This window comes from Oppia nitens, unplaced genomic scaffold (assembly GCF_028296485.1).
Source record: "Oppia nitens isolate AA-2021 unplaced genomic scaffold, nextdenovo-longstitch-racon4-pilon3 scaffold21_pilon_pilon_pilon, whole genome shotgun sequence".
In the NCBI taxonomy this organism is placed as follows: Eukaryota; Metazoa; Arthropoda; class Arachnida; order Sarcoptiformes; family Oppiidae; genus Oppia; species Oppia nitens.
The window spans coordinates 1,566,245-1,589,919 of NW_026533201.1; the positions used below are offsets into that span (position 1 = coordinate 1,566,245).

At 29.3% G+C, this 23,675-nt stretch overlaps 2 protein-coding genes across 2 annotated transcripts; one reads left to right on the forward strand and one right to left on the reverse strand.

The window, feature by feature from the left end:
• Nucleotides 1-2,888: 2,888 nt before the first annotated feature.
• Nucleotides 2,889-5,183, forward strand: LOC128953433 (probable cytochrome P450 6a13). The gene is made up of 3 exons (XM_054298917.1): nucleotides 2,889-2,931; nucleotides 3,062-3,217; nucleotides 3,872-5,183. The coding sequence occupies exon 3, from the start codon at nucleotides 3,900-3,902 to the stop codon at nucleotides 5,181-5,183; it is 1,284 nt and encodes a 427-aa protein (XP_054154892.1). The 5' UTR covers nucleotides 2,889-2,931; nucleotides 3,062-3,217; nucleotides 3,872-3,899.
• Nucleotides 5,184-10,339: 5,156 nt separating this feature from the next.
• On the reverse strand, nucleotides 10,340-17,207 carry LOC128953434 (cytochrome P450 3A9-like). Its single transcript, XM_054298918.1, has 7 exons — nucleotides 17,190-17,207; nucleotides 15,883-15,972; nucleotides 15,091-15,180; nucleotides 14,891-14,982; nucleotides 13,251-13,400; nucleotides 12,435-13,132; nucleotides 10,340-11,094 (listed from the first exon to the last, which is right to left on the reverse strand). Exons 1-7 carry the CDS (start codon nucleotides 17,205-17,207, stop codon nucleotides 10,340-10,342), a joined length of 1,893 nt encoding a protein of 630 aa, XP_054154893.1.
• Between the last annotated feature and the right edge of the window lie 6,468 nt (nucleotides 17,208-23,675).

The following is a 23,675-nucleotide window of genomic DNA, read 5'->3' on the forward strand; positions in this document are numbered from 1 at the left end:
ATATAATGAAAACTTATAATACTGTATATACTGTGTATTTCATTATATGATTTTTATAAAAGCTAATATACTGTATTATAAAATTAATGTTTTTTTTTATAAGTTTTTTAAAAATAAATTTGACTAAATGGACTATTTTACTATGGTTTAATATAATGTAATTATTTACTTTTATTTACTTTTTTATACTGTATTATAATTATTATTATTACTGTAAATGTAGAATTTTTAAAAGTTTAAATAATTTTTACCACTAATTTATTGTAACTGCAATTTATGTTTTAATATTATTGTAAATATTATTTAATTGAAAAAAACTACTCAAACAATTAAAATAGCAAATCATTTTTAATTGCCACTAAATTTGCAAGACTATTAAAATTACGAAAAAAACAATTACAAAATTTTTGTATTATTTGCTAATATTTATATAATGATAAATGATTTTTATATGCCTTTAACTATTAACAGATTATAAACAATCTCAGAGGAAGTAATAGTTGGTCACCAAAAAAAAGTTTACATTATATTTTACATTACTAATTTTTAATTAAAATTTTTATTAAAAAAATATTAACTAATAGCTAAATAATTTATATATATAAATTATAATTTAAAATATTATAAATCAGTATAGAATATATAAAATATATTTATTTATAAATACGGCATTAATTTAATAGACATATGGCTTTATTCAATTCAAAAAACACAATTCATGGAGGTTTACAAATTATAATAATTTTTTTTAACTTAAAACTTAAAATCTAAACTATATAAACATCATATAATTGCAATTTTAATATACAACTTGGAGTTATATGAAAAGTTAAATTGATAATCACACAATATTAATTTTTAAACTTGTAAATTTTAAATTATTTGTTTATGAAATGTACAAAATAGCATTGCGTTTATTGGTTTCCAGTTTAATGTTTCCGTTAATTTATGGCATACCCTGTACATTTGATTCGGAATGTACTGTCAATGGTGTTGTGCACCGGTGTGTGACTGGCCAGTGCGTTATCACTGACCAACCTCCTCCTGGTGGTCCCACATACGAGTGCTACACTGATGTCAACTGTCTTAACAGTCGTGGTGTTTACTACAAGTGCCGAAACAATCAGTGCGTTCCGTCCACACATAAAATATGTCTAAATAATGATGACTGTAAAGACAATCTGATGAATATTAGATGTATTAATAATCATTGTTCACTATTTGGATAGACTTACTATCAAAAAGTACAGTCAAACATTTAATACATATATTTTATTTTATTTTTTTCTAATAAACTATTATTTTGTTTCAATAAGTTTTAAATTATTTTAATTTATAAATAAATATTTTTATTAACAAATATACTGTATGTTTAAATTTTAAGTAATACAAAAATATTTTAAGTTTATTACTATAATTATAAGTTTAATTACTAATGTATTAATTTTTTTTAATTATTTTACTGTATTATCTGAAATATTTATTATATATTAGAAAACATTATACATAAAAATATTTGTGTAAATTTTTATTTATTAGAAAAATAAGTATTAAATATGTATTTTGATGTGTATTTGTTAATTAATTTGTATTTCAAACATTTTTAACATTAAAGATTAAAATTTATATTTTATATTTGTTTTAATTTATTCTAAATTAATATTAAACTGCTTGTCATCGATAATTTTTATGTTTTATGAAGTAATTTGTAATAAAAATTTTTATTGTATTAAACATAACTATACAGATTATTTCACTAAACTATTGTAATTGATAATTACAGTAACTATAAATACTAAACAAGTTATACATATTATTAGTAATAAAATAATTATTATCTATTTTAAAACAATAGAATATTTATTTTAACCAAATAATAATTGATTTAATTATAATTGATATTATTGGTTAAAGTCAAAACAATTAATTGTAATAATGTACAAATTATTTATTATTAGTATTACAATAATGATGATGACTGAAACACTAGTGGTGGGCATACCCTGCACTTTTGATACCGAGTGTCGGATCGGCAATGTTTACTACCAGTGCCTCAATAGCCAGTGTTATATAACTGATCAACACTTGGGTCATCATTTGGAAGAATGTTACGAAGATATCAATTGTTATCATTACGGCATTTACTACAAGTGCCGAAACAATCGGTGCCTATCGGCTAACCATAAGCTATGTATTAGTGATAATGATTGCAAAAAAAATTTGTTAAACCGACACTGCAATCATGATAATCATTGTGGTTGATCTAAATGTTTATATATTTAGATAGTAAAATAAATTTATATTAATTAAAAATTATACTAATCTAACTAAATTATTATTACTATTTATATTTCTAATAGTTATAATGAATAACTAAATTTATGGGGACATAATTGTATAGTAATTATTGTATTTGATTTGTATTATTTTAATTGCAAAAATCTGTATTTTTAATTACTTATAGTTTAATAAAAAAATAACATTAATAATATGTTTTCTTAAATTAAAAATTTAATATTTTTTTGTGTCAAATATAATTTTATATTAAATATAAATTATGTTTGTTACAACTACATTAAACAATTTTTTTAAATATATTTTTTACTAACACAATTAAATGGTAAAATATTTACTATACAGTAGTACAATATAAAAAATTTTATAATATACTTTAGTATCCAACAACAAAAAAATCATAGTCATTGGTAAATGTACATATTTTAAGTAATATATTTTTTATTATTTACATTTTATAGTTTACTAAGTAAAATATGCATTAGTTATAAGTAGTACTTATTTTTAAAAAATAATATATTTTAAGTTTTGTAAATTCAGAAAATATTATACAAAATTTATATTTTATTGAAACATTAAAATGATTTTCTTAATTATTTATCTCATTTATAAATTCGTTTTTGTTTACATAATAAAGTAAATTTATTGTATTTTTTTATTAGTTATTATATTAGTTATTAGTAGTTTAATATATATATATATAATATTATTTGAATATTAAATAAATAATTACTTTTAATTTATACATTTAAAAAAATAATTTTAGAAAACTATTACTAATTGGTCCACTATCTTATTGGAAATATCGTGGCATCAATGGCCCGGAACCGACACCTATATTTGGCAATACATTGACCACATATTTGAAACCATTGGCTCAGTTAGATAGCGACTGGTGCCGGAAGTATGGAACTGTATTCGGGTTTGTAATAATCTAATTCATTTATTTAAACAAAATGATAGAGTATATAATAAGACATTAAAATATTAAAGTATGTTAGTTAGTATTCTCTAAGGCTGACATAAAACTAATTAAATATTTAATAAGTAAAGCGTATTATAAAGTATAATACATAACTAATTTATCAAAAAAAATATATAATTATTGCCAACATGTATATGTTATTATATATTTTTACAAAATTTTTAAACACAGTATATTTGCTTTTTAAAATATTGTAAAATAAATTCTATATAAATTATATTATATTAATTTATGGAATACAAACCAAAAAATTCAAAACCTTGTAATTTGCAACCCTATACTGTATGACAAATTTTTACTTATATACAAAAATAAGCGCCTCCTTATATAAAAAAATATCAATTAAAGTACACTTTATAACCATAACTTATATTATATACTGTATACTATACATTCATAATTCATTTATAATTCATAAGAATACTAAAAAAATTCCAACAATTATACTGTAGTTTATTTGATTATAGAAAATAAAGATCATATTTAATAATTTATTCAAACAACTTAATACATTATGAATAATTAACTAATGAATATTATATATTAAACATAACATAACATATCATAATAATGTTTGTCATATGTTATCAGAATCTACCGAAACTGTTACCCAGAGCTGATGGTCAGCGACCCGGAGCTTATCAAACAAATACTGGACACTGAATTCAGGTCGTTTGCCGACCGCCGACCGCCGCCAATAGACGTTAAAAGTAGTTTTTCGTTTATATTGCCGGCGCTTACGGGCGGTGATTGGGATCGCATGCATCGCATCTACAAATACGTGTTCACACCTGAAAATGAGCTCAAAATTATACCAAAAGTCAACGACTGTTGCGATCAACTAATCGATGCGTGGAATCAGCGAATCTTCGATAAGGACAACGAGATTGACACCGATGTGTCGTTACGTAATCTGGCACTGGATATGATAGCCTGGACAGTGTTCGGCACTCGTGTGTCGCCAGAGTTTACCGAAGGCACCCGTAAATTGACTCAATGTTTGCTACCGATGCGCTTCATTATGACATTGTTTCCCAAAACTGTTGAACGCATGTCCCGAACAATACAACCTTATGTTGATAGTCATGACAAATATTTTCTCGATTATCTTAATCAGGAAATTATATTACGTGACCGTAACGATGATTGCGGTAACGATTTTTTACAGTTATTTATGAATTTGCGTAAATCAAACAGTTTTGGTCAACTAATTTGTTCAGCGAATTCGGTACCCGATGTCGACCTACTCAACAAACAGGAAATGATTTGGCAATTATTTACGTTCCCGTTTTGGGGCTTTGAATCAATGTCCGCTACACTTGGATTTGCATTGTATGAGTTGGCATTGAATCCCGACATTCAGGATCGACTACGCAATGAAATTATTACTATTTGCGATAATCATAATAATAATAATAGATCAGTAAATATAAACAGTTTTGATAAACTCATATATTTAGAGGCATTCCTACTAGAAGTGCATCGCAAGTATCCGGTATTTTATCGCCTTTCCCGTCGACTCACTGAAGATGCAGTGGTCGGCGCCGATACAGGTATTGTAATGTCTAAGCAGCAGATAATTAACATACCGGTGCATGCCTTGCATCACAATCCTAGTTATTATCCGGAACCTCAGTTGTTTGAGCCTGATAGATTTATGCCCGAAAACATTGTCAATATCAAGCCCTACACATATCTGGCCTACGGTTCCGGTCCGCGTCAGTGTATAGCCAAACGATTTGCACAAATGCAGCTAAAGTTAGTGTTGTGTCGAATGCTTTGTGAATACGAGTTCTACAAACTTATCGATACAACAGTACCACCAGTTTATCGCAAGAATCCCGAAGCCGTTACTGTTTCGCAACCTCTAGTGTTGGGTATTAAAAAATGGATACAAAATTAAATTTTATATAATTAATAATTTTATATCAACAAAATATTAATTTCTAGCAATAAGAAATAATTTATTAATTATTAGATTTATATTTTTTACTTAACTCACAGTTTGTTTTTTAAAATATATTATATATTTATTTTAATAAATTTTTAACATTTAATTTTAACAATAATTAGTAAAAATGTTTTTTTAAATAAATCTTAAATAATTTATTAATACTTTTAGTATAATTTTTGTTTAAATATTATAATTCATCTTCTTCAAACTCAATTGAACAATTATTATTGATATTTTCTACAATTAAATTAGTTTGCCATGATAATATAAATATTATTAACACAGATATAATTGCCAATGCTGAAAGTCCTAAATTTATATAAATAAATAGTATGGGAAAATTGACTAGGTGAACACCTACGGCAATTGGCACCAATACGCCCACTATATTGACGCTAATTGTTTTAATAATATTAAAAGTTTGGTTAACTGGAACTACAGTTTCTGGTAAATCATATAGTGTTGGTATCAATGGCCCAAATCCGATGCCGTAAATCAAACTGGTTGTCCACATAACTATAAGTGTTTTTGACGCATATAGTAGTATCAGATTAGCCAACAATATCATAATCAATCCGGTAATTAGTATAATAAATTTGTTAACATATTGACCAATTAGTGTACTAACAAATTGACTGCACGCTGCACTTATGAATATAGCAGTGGCCATAAAGGCTGCAATATGTGTGTTCATATAATGGCCAACTAGATAAGCAAATGTAGGAAAATAAGCAGTATATGTATAGTTTATAAATGATACTTGAGCAATTAACAATGTTGTCATTATCATTTGCCAAAATTGTTGACAATTTATATTTAAATCTTTTTTAATTTGTCGGAAAATATTTGAATAAAATTGATGTGAACTTTGTTGTTGTTGTTGAACTGTTTGAATATCATGTAATGTTGATTGAAAATTATTTTCAATATTACTAAATCTAATATTATTATTATTAATTTCATTATTATTATCATTATTATGTTTGTAAATATATTTAGTATAGAAATATATTGATGCCATAGTAGTGCCACATGTGACTGTCATAATTCCTACAAATGTATGGGGAATCCATAATACTGAGTTAGTAATAGTAGTAGTAGTGGTCATCCTAAAATTATAACTATCAATTGTTGAATTATTATTATTTGTAGATTGTATTATATTAGTCAAAAATGTTGGATGATCAGTTAGAAATGGTGCAACAATTAGTGGACTAATGATTGACGACATAATACCCATCAATCGTAGAACCTGTATGTATGGCATGTGATCGCTGTTTGGCCATAATTTTACTAACCATACATCATGTATAGTAGAAGTGCCAAATAATACGATATTCAAAATGGCATTATTAAGCAGCAAATAGTTGAGTGATGGTAGTGAAGGTATTAGTGCTGAGGTTATACCGTTGATAATGAGCATACAAGCATAAACAAGTTGTATATTACAATGGCCACATATAATTTTGACTAGAAATACAACAATTTTTTATTATTTTTACTAAAATAATTAAAATAGTAAAATTAAGTTAAATTACATAATATGGCAAGTGGTGTAAACAAATATGATAATGCCAATATATAGGATATAGATTTTAAATCAGTTGCATAAAGTTGACATAAGTTTGTTAACGATACACCAATAAATCTAGCCACTAGAGACTAAAATATATGAAACAATTTAGTAATATTTATTAAACTATACTAAATATTAATTAATTTTTAATTAGTTTTTATTTAGTTATTTAAGTAAAAAAAACAAACTTACATTAATTAACGCACATATGCATATATAAAATGATAGCATGTGCTTTAATTTATTGAAATTCATTATAGTTTATTTAAAAAAATGCGATTAAAATAATAAATTTATAATCTAGGTAAAAAACAAAACTAATTTTTATCAAATTTATATAAGAATTTATATTTCTACGATTTTATTTTATATTATATATATATACAGTACTTAAATAATGATTAAGTTAATACCAATAATGTATTAAATATTGAATATATAAAATTAAATATAAATTTTTTTTAAAAATGTATTTTGTTTTATCATGCTATAAGTAATTAATAATGTATATAGACATATTTAAAATATATCTAACAATTGGAATTTTATTTTTTTTATTATAATTATACAGAGTTAACATACAGTATAATCTAATAAATTAATATATTATTAAAAAATATTGTACTCTTAATTTCAACTTTATATTATAATTAATAAGAGATTTTATGCTAGATTGATTATTTAAATTAAAATAATTTTATAAATCATAAAAATTTTATTAAAATGACACTTCAATAATAAATCTATTCAAATGTGACTATTATTTTAAAATATTTTTTGTTTATGAAATAACTAATACAAACAATACATTTATTTTATATATAATATAATATATTATTAAAAATCAAATTAAATTCAAATTCAATGTTTTAATTATATTGTAGTTAAATCAATAAAATTAATGTTTCAAAAAATCTCGATAATAGATTACTTATTTTTTAGTAATGATTTTTTACTATAATGTATTTAATAATTTATATTTATATATTAATATACAGTATCTGTATATTTGATATTAAAGTATAATGTATTAAAGTAATTATTAATATAATCAATAATGTTTATATCTTATTATTGCATCATTTATAGTTAATATCTATATTTTTAGTAATTATTGAATAAAGTTTTTGTAATAATTATTACTTTTTTTTAATAAATATTCAATATTCAATATTTATTGATTATTYGCACTAAACTATTATATTTAATAAATTACTCATAAAATCTATTAATATTATAAAATAATATGAATATTATAACATAAACAAGTAGTAGTATTTATAAAAATATAATACTTGCCTAAAATTATTAAACTATAAAGCTAGTATTATTATTTTWWWAAAAAATGTTTTTAAATAACTTAAAATTGTTAAATTCTATAATTATTACTATTATTTTTGTTCAACAAGCTTATGATTCAAAGCCAGTAAAATGTATTAACTTTACAGATAATAATTTTATGTTTAATTTTACAAATACAGCACCAAATGAAACAATAAGTTTATCTACAGCGATGACCGAACCGTTTAGTGTATTAACCATCAAATATGATGATAAGGGAAATGGATATTATACTGAATGTGGGGTTGGGTTGACATTGATTGTGGAATGGGCTCGACGTGCAAATGTATTGTAAGTTATTTACAATTATAATCAATTTTTACAAATAAATAAATTTATAATATATTGCGTAATTGACATAATTGAGATATGTTAAATTAAGATTTAAAACACCATTTTTAAAAAAACAATTAATTAAAATAACAAAYATATAATATATGGTATGTTAATCATTACTTAGACAAAAAAATAAATGTTTATTAAAATTTAAACAATAATTATAATAAATGTTTATATTATTAAAAATTGTATATAGATTAAAATTAAATGCTCCACGTCGTCCAAATGAAAGTACCTTGGACAATTTACTCAATAATGATCCTGATATTCTTGTTTGTGCACTCGACTCTTATTCGTTTTATGAATATTTTCAAAAATATCAATTACCATTTCATGGATCCATAATTATTGATCTATCAATGATGGCACACATAGCCTACAAAATTATCCCTGGTACAATGAATGTACTTGATAATTTTGCTACTCTAGATCCGTATATTTTAATATCAATAGCCATGAGTATCATGATTATCACTATATTAATTACACTGAACTTAAGTTTAGATAAATTTCACAAAAAACTAGCGATAGATTATCTAAAAATATTTTTCATGAATTTATTTGATGTTTGTACAACAATAATATCGCCAAATTCACCAAGTATATATAGAAATAATAATGATCACAGTATGATTATTGGCTACGAATTTATTGTATCAATTTGGTTAATTATGGCCATGATAATATCAAAATATACTGGTAATTTTATTATGGAAATAATGATCCAGGCAATACCCAATCGCTTAATTGATTCATGGTCGGATCTATATACAATGCCTGACCAAGTTCAAATTGTAGCAATTAATTCAGATTATTTAACACAATTTGCTCAAACTCCCGGATCAGATATGGCTAAAAATTTTTTAAAAAGATTACAAACATTTGATTATGTTGATTATGCTAATCTAACATTTTTGTCAACCCTAATCAAACATTTATCAACTGGTCGTTGGGCTTATGTTAAAAGTCAGGAACAATTAATTTATCATTTATTACAATATCAAGGATTGGCTAAAAAAGTATTGGGTCACCATGGTGGTCAGTTTCTTGAAAATCTACACGTATCGCAATTGGGTGGCTCATCGGTCGGCTATTTTGTGCCGATATCCGATCATCTTAAGCCCGAATATAATCAATTATTTAATAAGCTGTAAGTTATTAATAAAATAATTTAATACTATTTATAGATATTTATATTAATAAAAAAAATTAAATATTTGTATCTGAAAAAATATATTATTAATTCTAACACATTTTTTGTGTAGTATTGTCGGGACCCGTGAATCGGGTATTTATCAAAAATGGAAATACGATATGTTTGCCACTATTGCTGGTTATAACTCATTAATGAATAGTCACAAAATTGATCGCAATTTACAAAATCAAGTAAAATACGAGACACTAATGTTAGCTGACATTCAATATTTATTTGTTATTTATTTAATTTGTTTAGTTATTGCTATTTCAGTATTTATAACTAGAAAATTAGTAAATTATTTTATTAAAATAGAAAATCTAAATAATTGCAAAAAATCTAAACCTAAATCAAGAAAAATAGATTTAAATAAATTTAATAAAAATTACAAAATTAGATATTTAAACAATGTATATATTAATAAAAACTATTATTAATTATCTAAAAATATTACTTCAAATAAAATAATATTGAAATATTTTTTTAAAAGTTTATTACTAGTAAATTATTAAAATAAAATTATTGACCTTAAAATCTAATATACTGAAATTATAAAAAAAATTATAAAATAAAAAACTGCAAATAATAAAATTCTAAATAAAACTAATTAATAGATAATTAAAATCAATAATTTATTGTTTTATTTAATATTACTCAAATTGCTGACCGCCTTTCAAGTCTAATAATAACACGTTTGGGTGACACTAGTGTTAATGTTTTGTCATATTTGAGCGGAATATCGGTTTGTGATGTCGGCATAAATTTGTATTTAGTCACCAACTGAGCTAAACATGTCTTAACTTCAAGCAATGCAAACCGCATGGCTATACAATTACGTGGACCGACACCAAACGGCATATATGTGTATGGCTTAATCAGGTGACGATTACCAGGCATAAAACGCTCCGGTAGATAGGTATTGGCGTGCCTGTAGTACTCTTCATTACAATGAATGGCCGAAACCGGTATCTCAATTTGTTGACCTTTTGCTAATTGAATGCCAGTGCCCGGTATGGTGTAGTCGGTGGCGGCAATTCTCTGAAGTACCTGATTTGGTGAGTGTAGTCTCAGTGATTCAGATATACAGGCGTCCAAATAAGGCAATTGCAGACATGTTTCATAATTGAGTTGTTGTTGTTGTTGTGTGTTATCATCCCTTTCCCTATCGTCATCCATATGAGTAGTACTGGTGCTGGCGTTAAGCGATTCTGTGATTTCATCAAAAAGTTTTTGTTGTGCGCGCGGATTGAGAGCCAGCTCGTAGACAGTAAACGTTAGTGCAGTCGATGTGGTTTCATAGGCCGCCACCATAAACACCAATCCCTGCGCCACAATCTCATCCTCACTGAGCTTTTTGTTGGCTACTTTCAAATTGAGTGTCCGACGACTAGCCTCCTGTTCCTCTGAACCTGAATTCATACACATATATTGTATATATTATTATTATATTATTATTATTATTATTATTATTATTATTATTATTATTATTATTATTATTATTATTATTATTATTATTATTATTATTATTATTATTATTATTATTATTATTATTATTATTATTATTATTATTATTATTATTATTATTATTATTATTATTATTATTATTATTATTATTATTATTATTATTATTATTATTATTATTATTATTATTATTATTATTATTATTATTATTATTATTATTATTATTATTATTATTATTATTATTATTATTATTATTATTATTATTATTATTATTATTATTATTATTATTATTATTATTATTATTATTATTATTATTATTATTATTATTATTATTATTATTATTATTATTATTATTATTATTATTATTATTATTATTATTATTATTATTATTATTATTATTATTATTATTATTATTATTATTATTATTATTATTATTATTATTATTATTATTATTATTATTATTATTATTATTATTATTATTATTATTATTATTATTATTATTATTATTATTATTATTATTATTATTATTATTTATTATTATTATTATTATTATTATTATTATTATTATTATTATTATTATTATTATTATTATTATTATTATTATTATTATTATTATTATTATTATTATTATTATTATTATTATTATTATTATTATTATTATTATTATTATTATTATTATTATTATTATTATTATTATTATTATTATTATTATTATTATTATTATTATTATTATTATTATTATTATTATTATTATTATTATTATTATTATTATTATTATTATTATTATTATTATTATTATTATTATTATTATTATTATTATTATTATTATTATTATTATTATTATTATTATTATTATTATTATTATTATTATTATTATTATTATTATTATTATTATTATTATTATTATTATTATTATTATTATTATTATTATTATTATTATTATTATTATTATTATTATTATTATTATTATTATAACAAATATTTAAGATAGTATTGTTGTTTTAATATTGATATTACTTATTTAATAACATTATACAGCTGTTGTAGTTATGTACAGGTAGTATTTAATGTAAGATTATACTGTATCATTGACATACAAATACATATACAGCACATACACTTAAATAACAATCATAAATTATTAAACTCTATACTAACTATAGAATTACACATAAAAATAATATTAAAAATGTATTAATATAACTTATTTTTATAGAATATAAAAAAAAGTTTATAAACTAAATAATAAATTAAGTTAATATAATAATAATTAAGTTTTTTTAAAAACCTTGTAACTGTGAGCTATCCATATAATCCATGGCATCACCAAAACCACTGTCGGCATCCATAAGCAACTGAACGAAATCATTGTGTCTGACATTGGATTTTCGTCGTTCAGCCAAAACATTGCGAATTGTTGTGAAAAAAAAGTTTTTGATTCTTGTTTCGAGTGAACCCAAAAACAGTTTGTAGGCCCAACCGGGCATAAACACGTTTATCAAAACACGTGCCAAATTGGCATCAAAAATCATGCGCGCATTTTTCACAAATGGACTGTCGGTTGCGGCGGCACCAGTAGTAGTAGTAGTAGAAGTACTATAGGGATTAGTTTTAATACCAAACGCTGTCCGTGCAATGATATCCATAGCCAGCGAACCGAACTCTTTTTTGGCATTTATAATATCCGTCGGTTTGGTATTCATATTACCCTTAATTACTGTTTCCAGATGTCTAACAAAATCAGTACAACAATCGCCGATAATTGGATACATAAGTTTCATTTTGGCCGATGAAAATGTCGGCGAAACTATTGACCGAATACGACGCCACTGATCACCCGTGGCTTCGGCTAAACTCTTCGATACTATCGGATCGCTCGGATCGTAAAGTTTTCGGTCAACAAATATAGTAAAATCTTTAACAAACATTGTTTTTATCAATTGTGGATCACTTATACGTAAAATTGGATCATTTGATATATATATTCTTTTTAATGTTATTAATATAATTAAAATGTTATAATTGTAAAGTAGAAAAGTAAAAAAAAAACAAACATATTATTTAAATAAAATAAATAATAAGCAAATTAAAATAGCAAACAAACCCATAGATTTTTCCATATTTTTTGTGCCACAATTGTTGATGAATAATGTGTGGCACACGAAGTAATTGATAAATGTTGCCAACAATTGGATATGGTTTTGGTCCACAAACGCCATATTTAGTCCAATAATTATAATTGTGTGTTAAATACCTTTTCATAATTAGAAAATTTATAAAAAATGTTAGTTATATTTTTAAAAAATTAACAAATGTTATAAAATAAAATATTTTTTAAGTAATAACTTAAGAATAAACTATGTGATGTATATATCTTACCAGTAAATTACTGTTATCATAATTAAAATTAAAAATAATAGAATTAGTTCCATAAATAAATAATTATTAATTTTTTTAAATATATTTTATTTTCTTAATTATTAAAATTTAATATATATAAATAAAAAGAAAATATATTTATAATAGTAAAAATGTTAGATTTTAAAATATATATTTAATAATAAAAAAATTATATAGTTAAAATACACAATCATGATATTTTTATTATGATATAGCAGTTTTTTAATTTAAATTGTATAAATTATTAAAAAATTTCATAGAAGGTTATCATCAATGTATTTGATAAAAATTATAAAATGATTTAATTTTAGAACAAAATTATTAAAATTAAAATAAACAGAAACTATGAAAAAAATTATACAAACCTTGAAATAGGAATAACTCGAGCTATAATACACGCTCGAGCTATAATACACGCTAATTGACACCGCAGTCAGATCTGACGCCTTAGTCACATCTGACACCTGAGTCACATCTGACACTGGAGTCACATCTGACACCGCAGTCACATCTGATACCGCAGTCAGATCTGACACCTTAGTCACATCTGACACTGGAGTCACATCTGACACTGGAGTCACATCTGACACCGCAGTCACATCTGATACCGCAGTCAGATCTGACACCTTAGTCACATCTGACACTGGAGTCACATCTGACACTGGAGTCACATCTGACACCGCAGTCACATCTGATACCGCAGTCAGATCTGACACCTTAGTCACATCTGACACCGGAGTCACATCTGATACCGCAGTCACATCTGACACCGCAGTCAGATCTGACACCTTAGTCACATCTGACACCTTAGTCACATCTGACACTGGAGTCACATCTGACACCGGAGTCACATCTGACACCGCAGTCACATCTGACACCATAGTCACATCTGACACCTTAGTCACATCTGACACTGGAGTCACATCTGACACTGGAGTCACATCTGACACCGCAGTCACATCTGATACCGCAGTCAGATCTGACACCTTAGTCACATCTGACACTGGAGTCACATCTGACACTGGAGTCACATCTGACACCGCAGTCACATCTGATACCGCAGTCAGATCTGACACCTTAGTCACATCTGACACTGGAGTCACATCTGACACTGGAGTCACATCTGACACCGCAGTCACATCTGATACCGCAGTCAGATCTGACACCTTAGTCACATCTGACACCGGAGTCACATCTGATACCGCAGTCACATCTGACACCGCAGTCAGATCTGACACCTTAGTCACATCTGACACCTTAGTCACATCTGACACTGGAGTCACATCTGACACCGGAGTCACATCTGACACCGCAGTCACATCTGACACCATAGTCACATCTGACACCATAGTCACATCTGACACCTTAGTCACATGTGACACCTGAGTCACATCTGACACCGGATTCACATCCGACACCGAAGTCACATCTGAAACCTTAGTCACATCTGACACTGGAGTCACATCTGACACCTTAGTCACATCTGACACTGGAGTCACATCTGACACCGGAGTCACATCTGACACCGCAGTCAGATCTGACACCTTAGTCACATCTGACACCTGAGTCACACGTGACACCTGAGTCACATCTGACACCGAATTCACATCGGACACCGGAGTCACATCTGACACCTTAGTCACATCTGACACTGGAGTCACATCTGACACCGGAGTCACATCTGATACCGCAGTCACATCTGACACCTTAGTCACATCTGACACTGGAGTCACATCTGACACCTTAGTCACATCTGACACTGGAGTCACATCTGACACTGGAGTCACATCTGACACCGGAGTCACATCTGATACCGCAGTCACATCTGACACCGCAGTCAGATCTGACACCTTAGTCACATCTGACACCTTAGTCACATCTGACACTGGAGTCACATCTGACACCGGAGTCACATCTGATACCGCAGTCACATCTGACACCGCAGTCAGATCTGACACCTTAGTCACATCTGACACCGGAGTCACATCTGACACCGCAGTCACATCTGACACCGCAGTCACATCTGACACCGCAGTCAGAACTGACACCATAGTCACATCTGACACCGAATTCACATCGGACACCGGAGTCACATCTGACACCTTAGTCACATCTGACACTGGAGTCACATCTGACACCGGAGTCACATCTGACACCTTAGTCACATCTGACACTGGAGTCACATCTGACACTGGAGTCACATCTGACACCGGAGTCACATCTGATACCGCAGTCACATCTGACACCGCAGTCAGATCTGACACCTTAGTCACATCTGACACCTTAGTCACATCTGACACCGCAGTCACATCTGACACCGCAGTCAGATCTGACACCTTAGTCACATCTGACACCTGAGTCACATGTGACACCTGAGTCACATCTGACACCGAATTCACATCGGACACCGGAGTCACATCTGACACCTTAGTCACATCTGACACCGGAGTCACATCTGATACCGCAGTCACATCTGACACCTTAGTCACATCTGTCACTGGAGTCACATCTGACACTGGAGTCACATCTGACACTGGAGTCACATCTGACACCGCAGTCACATCTGACACCGCAGTCAGATCTGACACCTTAGTCACATCTGACACCTGAGTCACATCTGACACCTGAGTCACATCTGACACCGAATTCACATCGGACACCGGAGTCACATCTGACACCTTAGTCACATCTGACACTGGAGTCACATCTGACACCGGAGTCACATCTGATACCGCAGTCACATCTGACACCTTAGTCACATCTGACACCTGAGTCACATCTGACACTGGAGTCACATCTGACACCGGAGTCACATCTGATACCGCAGTCACATCTGACACCGCAGTCACATCTGTCACTGGAGTCACATCTGACACTGGAGTCACATCTGACACTGGAGTCACATCTGACACCTTAGTCACATCTGACACCGGAGTCACATCTGACACCGGAGTCACATCTGATACCGCAGTCACATCTGACACCTTAGTCACATCTGACACCTGAGTCACATCTGACACTGGAGTCACATCTGACACCGGAGTCACATCTGATACCGCAGTCACATCTGACACCGCAGTCACATCTGTCACTGGAGTCACATCTGACACTGGAGTCACATCTGACACTGGAGTCACATCTGACACCTTAGTCACATCTGACACCTGAGTCACATCTGACACTGGAGTCACATCTGACACCGGAGTCACATCTGATACCGCAGTCACATCTGACACCGCAGTCACATCTGACACCGCAGTCAGATCTGACACCTTAGTCACATCTGACACCTGAGTCACATGTGACACCTGAGTCACATCTGACACCGAATTCACATCGGACACCGGAGTCACATCATGGTTAGGTTAGGTTAGGTTAGGTTAGGTTAGGTTAGGTTAGGTTAGGTTAGGTTAGGTTAGGTTAGGTTAGGTTAGGTTAGGTTAGGTTAGGTTAGGTTAGGTTTTTTTTTTTTCCTTTGCATAAAATAATTTATTAGAGTACTTTTAAAATGATAAATACAAATTGTTAATATAATATAATATAAATATAAATTATTTAAGTTGATAAATTAATTATAGCTGAAGTACTAGGAGTACTCTAAATATATAATAATAAAAATATTAAGAAACCTTGCTTTTGATACAAGGAGTATTGAAGACATTATGTTAAAATTGATTAATTAATAATTCAATGATTACATATAATATTTTGTACTTTAACAATGGCGTACTTTAACAATGGCGTACTTTAACAGTGGAGTACTTTATATAATTAATAGATTACATTGCTTTAAATATATATATATTTTACAGTTAGTGATTTATTTATAGTTTACAATCGTATTTAAATGTAGAGTACTTTAAAAGGATTAGTGTAGTACTAAAAATTATTTTTAAGTGGATTACTGTGGATCTGATAAATATTTTAAATAAATTAAAGTAGTACTACTAAGAAGTACTTTTAAATGGATTACTGTAGTACTAAAAAGCATTTTTAAGTGGATTTTTGTAGTTCTGATGAATAATTTTAATTAAATTAAAGTAGTACAACTAAGAAGTACCTTTAAATGGATTACTGTAGTACTAAGAAGTACTTATAAATGGATTACTGTAGTACTAAAAAGTATTTTTAAGTGGATTACTGTTGACTAAGAAGTTCTTTTATATGGATTACTGTAGTACTAAAAGAGTACTTTTTTAAGAAATTTAAAATTAACAAAAAACAAAAATAATGATAAAGAAAGTGATTAAATATTTTATTGAAGAAGTACTTTTAAGAGTACTGTATTATTTATTATGAAAAAGAAGAAGAAAAAAAAAAAAAAAAAAGAACAAAATTGAATATAATTGTCATGAGATGATAGTGAATAAATAGAAAATAGATTAATACTATAAAGTACTTTTAATAGTACTTTTAGCGTATGTAAACTTATACATTATAAATATATACATTAATTGATTGATAAATATTTCATTTTAGGGCGTTTTGTTTGCGAAGTACTTTGAGCTCTTCGTATCGCGCTTCGAGTTTAGCCAGTTTTTCTTCGGTCAGATCTTCGGCGTACGCCCAACCTCTGCCATCATCAGGCATGATTTTTTGATGGAATTGCGACCAATGCTTAGATATATTGCCCTGTTTATCGATGAAGGGACAGAGTTCTCTTATGTTGTCAACTTTGACGTACGCTGAGCATCGTTTCGGTTTTTTGCCTGATTTTGCAGCGGATTTGGAAGTACTTCCTTGGGTTTTTGACGTATTGGAAGCAGATGTATTGGGTACCACTTTTTTGGTGTTGCTTACGATCGGTTTTCCAGTTGGAGGTTTCTCTTTGAAGTACTTCTTGCGTACTTCTTCTAGTGATGGAACCGATTGATACGCTCTGATAATCTCATCTCTGGCTCTGATTTCCTGTTTCAACATTTCGATCTTCTCTTCTCTTTTTTGGTCTCTTTTGGCCAGCGTATCGGTCACAGTTTTTGCGTACTCCGCATCGTACGTTTTCTTGACCGAGTACTCGATTCTTTTAAACATTGGTATGTCATTAGGTGGTGGTGTTGGTGTTCGCGGTTGCGGTGTTTGTGTTGCTACATTTCTAGGTGGAGAGCGTACTTTCAGCGACTTTCCTTTATCGATCTTCTGTTTCTTTTTCACAGGTGAGGACGTTACCGTTGGTGATTGTGTCGGAGGCGTAGAGGAATAGTCTGGAGTACGTGGCAATACTTCATTAGATTCGACGGTTATGAGAGAGTACTCCGAGTCGTCCGATGAGCTCGCTGACAGATTTGGTTCGTATGACATTTTTGCGAGTACTTTCACTGGTGTAATCACTGGTTATAAATTTCACTTAATTAACAATTTGATGTTATCTGTTTGAAGGACAGATCACAAATGAGGTATTTTGCTGTGTGTCAATTCTTTTTATAGATTTTTGTGGTTGCTATGGTAACATAAAGTACTTTCAAGCGTACTTTCTATGTATTGTTTATATATTTTAATGTATTTATAATGCTATGAATAAAAATTTTGAATTCTGAGAGTACTATGTTATTAGTAATTATTTCTAAAATATCAAATGTTTTTATTTTATTATTGTCGAGTACTCTATCAAAAGTATTTCTTCGTAAGTTATAAATAGGACAAAAACGTATAAGATGATCGAGACTTTGAGTTGAATGTTCATCGCAAGGGCAGGCGTCTGATGTTGTTATGTTGAATTTCTTCAAGTACTCCAGATGATATCCATGTCCGCTGAGTACTTGCGTCATTTCGAACGTGGTTCCTGTTTTGTTGTGAAGTTTGAAGACGTCGTGTATTGATGGGAAATGAGTTTTGAGAGTACTTCCTGTAGTCGAACTTATGTATTGTTGGTTCCATTCGTATATTGTTTTTTCTCTTATGTTTTTCTTCAGAGTACTTAATGGCATATCTGTGAGTATTGGCGCTTTGTGTGATAGAGTAGCATTTTTGGCTAATATGTCGGCTGTTTCGTTACCGTCAGTACCTATATGCGCTTTGGTCCAATAGAAACGTACTTCTTTCAATTGTTGTTTTAAAGTGTTTACAAGTATTTGTATGTTGTATATTTGCTGATTTGAAGTACTTCTATTTTTCAGTGATTGAAGTGCTGATCTCGAATCTGAGTATAATTTGATATATTTTATTTTTCTTCTTTTGGAGTACTCTAGAGCTTTCTCTATTGCACATAATTCACTTTGAAAAACTGAACAATTATCTCCAAGTTTATGCTTTTCGAAATATTTTGGCGTACTTTGTTCGTATACTTGGAATGCGCATCCAACTTTTCCATCCAACTTACTTCCGTCAGTGTATATCTTAATTTCATTTGGTTGAGTTGTTGTTGTTGGAGTACTTGTATCATTGAAAGAAATTGACGTACGTTGACTGGGGTGTTTTAATAATGTAAATTTTACTTTATGTTGTAGCTTGAAATCCATATATTCTGAAGTACTGTTTCGTTTGGCGTTTTCAATTTCGGCTATTTCTTTAATTTTGAGATCCAATGGTATTACATTTGCCAGTGCAAATGCTGTTGTGAACGATAGCGTATGAAAGCCTTTACAAATGCGTATTGCTATTGAGCGCTGGAAAGCAAGAAGTTTTTTCTTTGCGTACTTTAGTTTGAGACCATCGATCCAAGTACTGCATCCGTACGTTATTGCAGGTTCTATAGCTCTCAAATATATTATGCGTATTATTTCAGAGTCGAGTCCCCATGTTGGTGCAGCAACTCTTAATAAAGATCTGTATATTTTTGAGCATTTATTTATAGCGTACTCTATGTGTTTGTTGAATTTTAAGTCTTTATCTATTATAATTCCAAGTACTTTAATATGATTTTCATATTCGAGTACTTTATTATTCATTAGTATGGGTATATTTTGTTGTCTTTGATTAAAGGATATGAGTTTAGTTTTTTCAGATCCAAACGTAAGTTTTACTTTTTTACCCCAATCGATAATTTCTTGAAGTACTTCTTCTGTGATGTTTTTCAAACGATGTTTGTCCTTGTGATGTGTTATTAGAAGTACGTCATCTGCAAATGCTTGCATATGTGCGTTTGGTGGAAGTGATTTGCTTAATAAGTCGTCTATAATAATATTCCAAAATGTAGGGCCGCCGATTGAACCTTGGATACAACCTTTAGTAAGTACTTTAGTTGCAGTATTATTTCCATAGTTGAGAAGTACTTTGCGATCTTTAAAGTAATGTTTGATTAGATCTAAAGTGTTTTTTGGAGTATTTTTAGTTTTTAAGCCATTGATAACTGCCGGCCACCAAGCATTGTCAAACGCTGCTTTGATGTCTAAAGATATTGCCATAACGTACTCTTTCTTTGATTTAGCGTACTTGATTATGTTTAATGCGTTGCTTATTGCGTCAACAGTTGATGTTTGAGGAGTAAAGCCGTACTGTTTGTTTGACAATTGGCCTCTTTTATGTAAGTCCCATTGTACTCTTCTAATTATTACTCCTTCAAGTACTTTTCCAAATACAGGCAGTAGTCCAATAGGTCGATGTGATGACAACTCATTATAATTCTCTTTTCCAGGTTTAGGGATGATCTTAACGTACGCTGTTTTCCAATAAGTAGGAAAAAGATTTAGAGTATAACATACGTTAAGTAATTTTGTTACAATATTAGGGAAAGTTGTTGTAAATTGTTCTATTATGTCTGATGTTAAATTATCGAGTCCTGGGGCTTTCTTGGGGTTCATGTTATGTAGTACTTCCAATATTTCTTCATACTTAATGGGGCTATCATTTGGCTGGGTATTGTAATCATCTTCTGATGACGTACGCAGAATTTGTTGTTCAAGTGTATCGTTTTGAGGTGTGTCATCAGGATAGAAGTAGTTAAGTAACGTTTCTGCAGAGTCTTTAGCGTTTGTAGTGTACGTGCCGTCGATTTTGAAAGTACTTTTAAGCTGTTTATTTGGAGCGTCTTTTATGACTCGAAAAATATTACTCCATACGTCGTCCTTATTTTGTTTTGAAATGTATTCTTTCCAACTTTGAAGAGAATGCTTTTTAATGAGTTGAGTGTATTCAACTTGAAGATTAGAGTACTCGTCGACTGCATTTTTAGGAGGTTTTCCTATCGCATTTTGTAATCGATGTTTACTTTTAAGAAGTTTATCTTTGAGTACGTCTAATTCCTCTGTCCACCAGTGACAGAGTACTTTATTGTGTTTGCGTACAGGGATTGAGTCATTGCAGGCTTTATGTATTGTAGTTGTTAGGTCAGAAATAAAATTGTCAAGAGTACTGAGATTATTAATCATTTCTATGCGGTGATCGTTTATATTATAAATTTGTGAGTACTTTAAACAACGTAATTTAAATTGTTCCCAATCGGCGTACTTTGTTCGAAACTTATGAGTAGATGTGTTATACTTTTCAATGCACTCATCGAGTAAAATGTCAAAACATATTGCATTATGATCGCTGCTGCTGATTAACTTAGGGTTTACCTGCCAATTGATGATTTTTGTAGACAAGTTTAGAGTACTTGCTGTAATGTCTATAATAGATTGTAATAAATTTTCTCCTCTAGTAGTTTGAAAGGTAGGCACATTGCCGACATTGAGTACTTCCATGTCGTTTATTATTAAAAAGTTTTCGATTTTATTTCCGTTGTCATCATTGTTGAGTACTTTAGTCCAAGATAAATGTTTTGCATTCACGTCTCCGCCAATTATCAAGTATTTGCTTGTTTTCTTTATTTCACTAAGAGTACTTAGCTTTGATGATATATCGGTATGTGGAGGATTATATATTGAACAAAGTCTAATACTATATGTTTTAAGAAGTATGTCTATTGTTGTTATGTTTGAGTTGGAGTACTTTGATTGAATTAAATATTTGATGTTAGGATTGAATATAAGTATTGCTGATTTTACGTCAGTGTCGGATTTTTGTTGTATGACTTCAATAGATTTTGGACAGCGTATTTCGCCAATGTTTGAAACGTACGGTTCTTGAACTAAGGCTATGTCGTAATTGTCTTTGTGATTTTGAATTAATTCGTTGAGTGTTGTTCTTTTTCGTTGTAAATTGCATTGGAGTACTTTGAGTTTGAGTTGTTTGGCGTTAGTATCCATAGTCGATTGTTTCGGTGATTCGCTGAGTCATTCGATACACGTGAGGACAACTTAATGAAGACGCTGAGTGTGAAGTACTTTCATTTGTGTCAAATTTTATGTTGTTGTTGTGGCAGTTTATACACTTTATTTTGTTTTTGTTGGTTAGGTGTGGACATTCTTTTCTTTTGTGTGATTCAGCGCAATGACCACAAGTATCGGTAGTTGAAGTACACTTAGCGCTAGTGTGTCCGAAACCAAGACATTTGAAACATTGAACCAACGGTGAGAAGTCTTCGAAGTACACTCTTTGATGATGTAAGTTGAGTCTATTAATGTCTTTTATTGAAGAGTACACTTTGGGCGAAACTTCGAGTACGTAATTGATGAGTGAAATACTTCTATTTTTGCGTTCAAATCTAATTTTGAGATGAGTACTTTGGTCGTCTAATTTTATTGATGACTCTATTTGTGGGTTCTGTTTTACTATGGCATCTATTATGTCGTCTTTTGGCGTTTCTTTGAGTACTCCTTTTAATTGGATTAAAGGATTTCTTTTGCGTGCGGGTTCTGATGAGAGTACTTTTGTTTTGTTCACTTCATTGATGACTTTGTCTCTGTCTTCAGTACTTTCAAAGTCCAATCGGATAGTGTTATTCGAAAGACGAGTTTTGTTTGCTATACCGCATTTGAGTACTTTTGGATGGATATTTGTTGTGAACTTTTTCCATACTTCTTCATGTTTGTCGTTTTCGTTGTTTGATTTTATGATTGATGAGTACTTTGGTTTTTGAGGTTCTTCAGGTTTAGTTGTTTTTGGAGCGGTGAGATATTTAGCTGTTGCTGAGGCGTAAGTTTTTGTAGAGTTTTTTAATGATTGAATTTCCTTCATCATTAAACTTTGGTTCTCCATCAGTGATGTCAGAGTACTTTCAAAGGTATTGTTTGACGATGTACTAATGGGCTTTGTTTGCAAGTACGCGGTTATTGTGCGTATTTGATTTGCTGAATTAAGAATTGATTCTTTG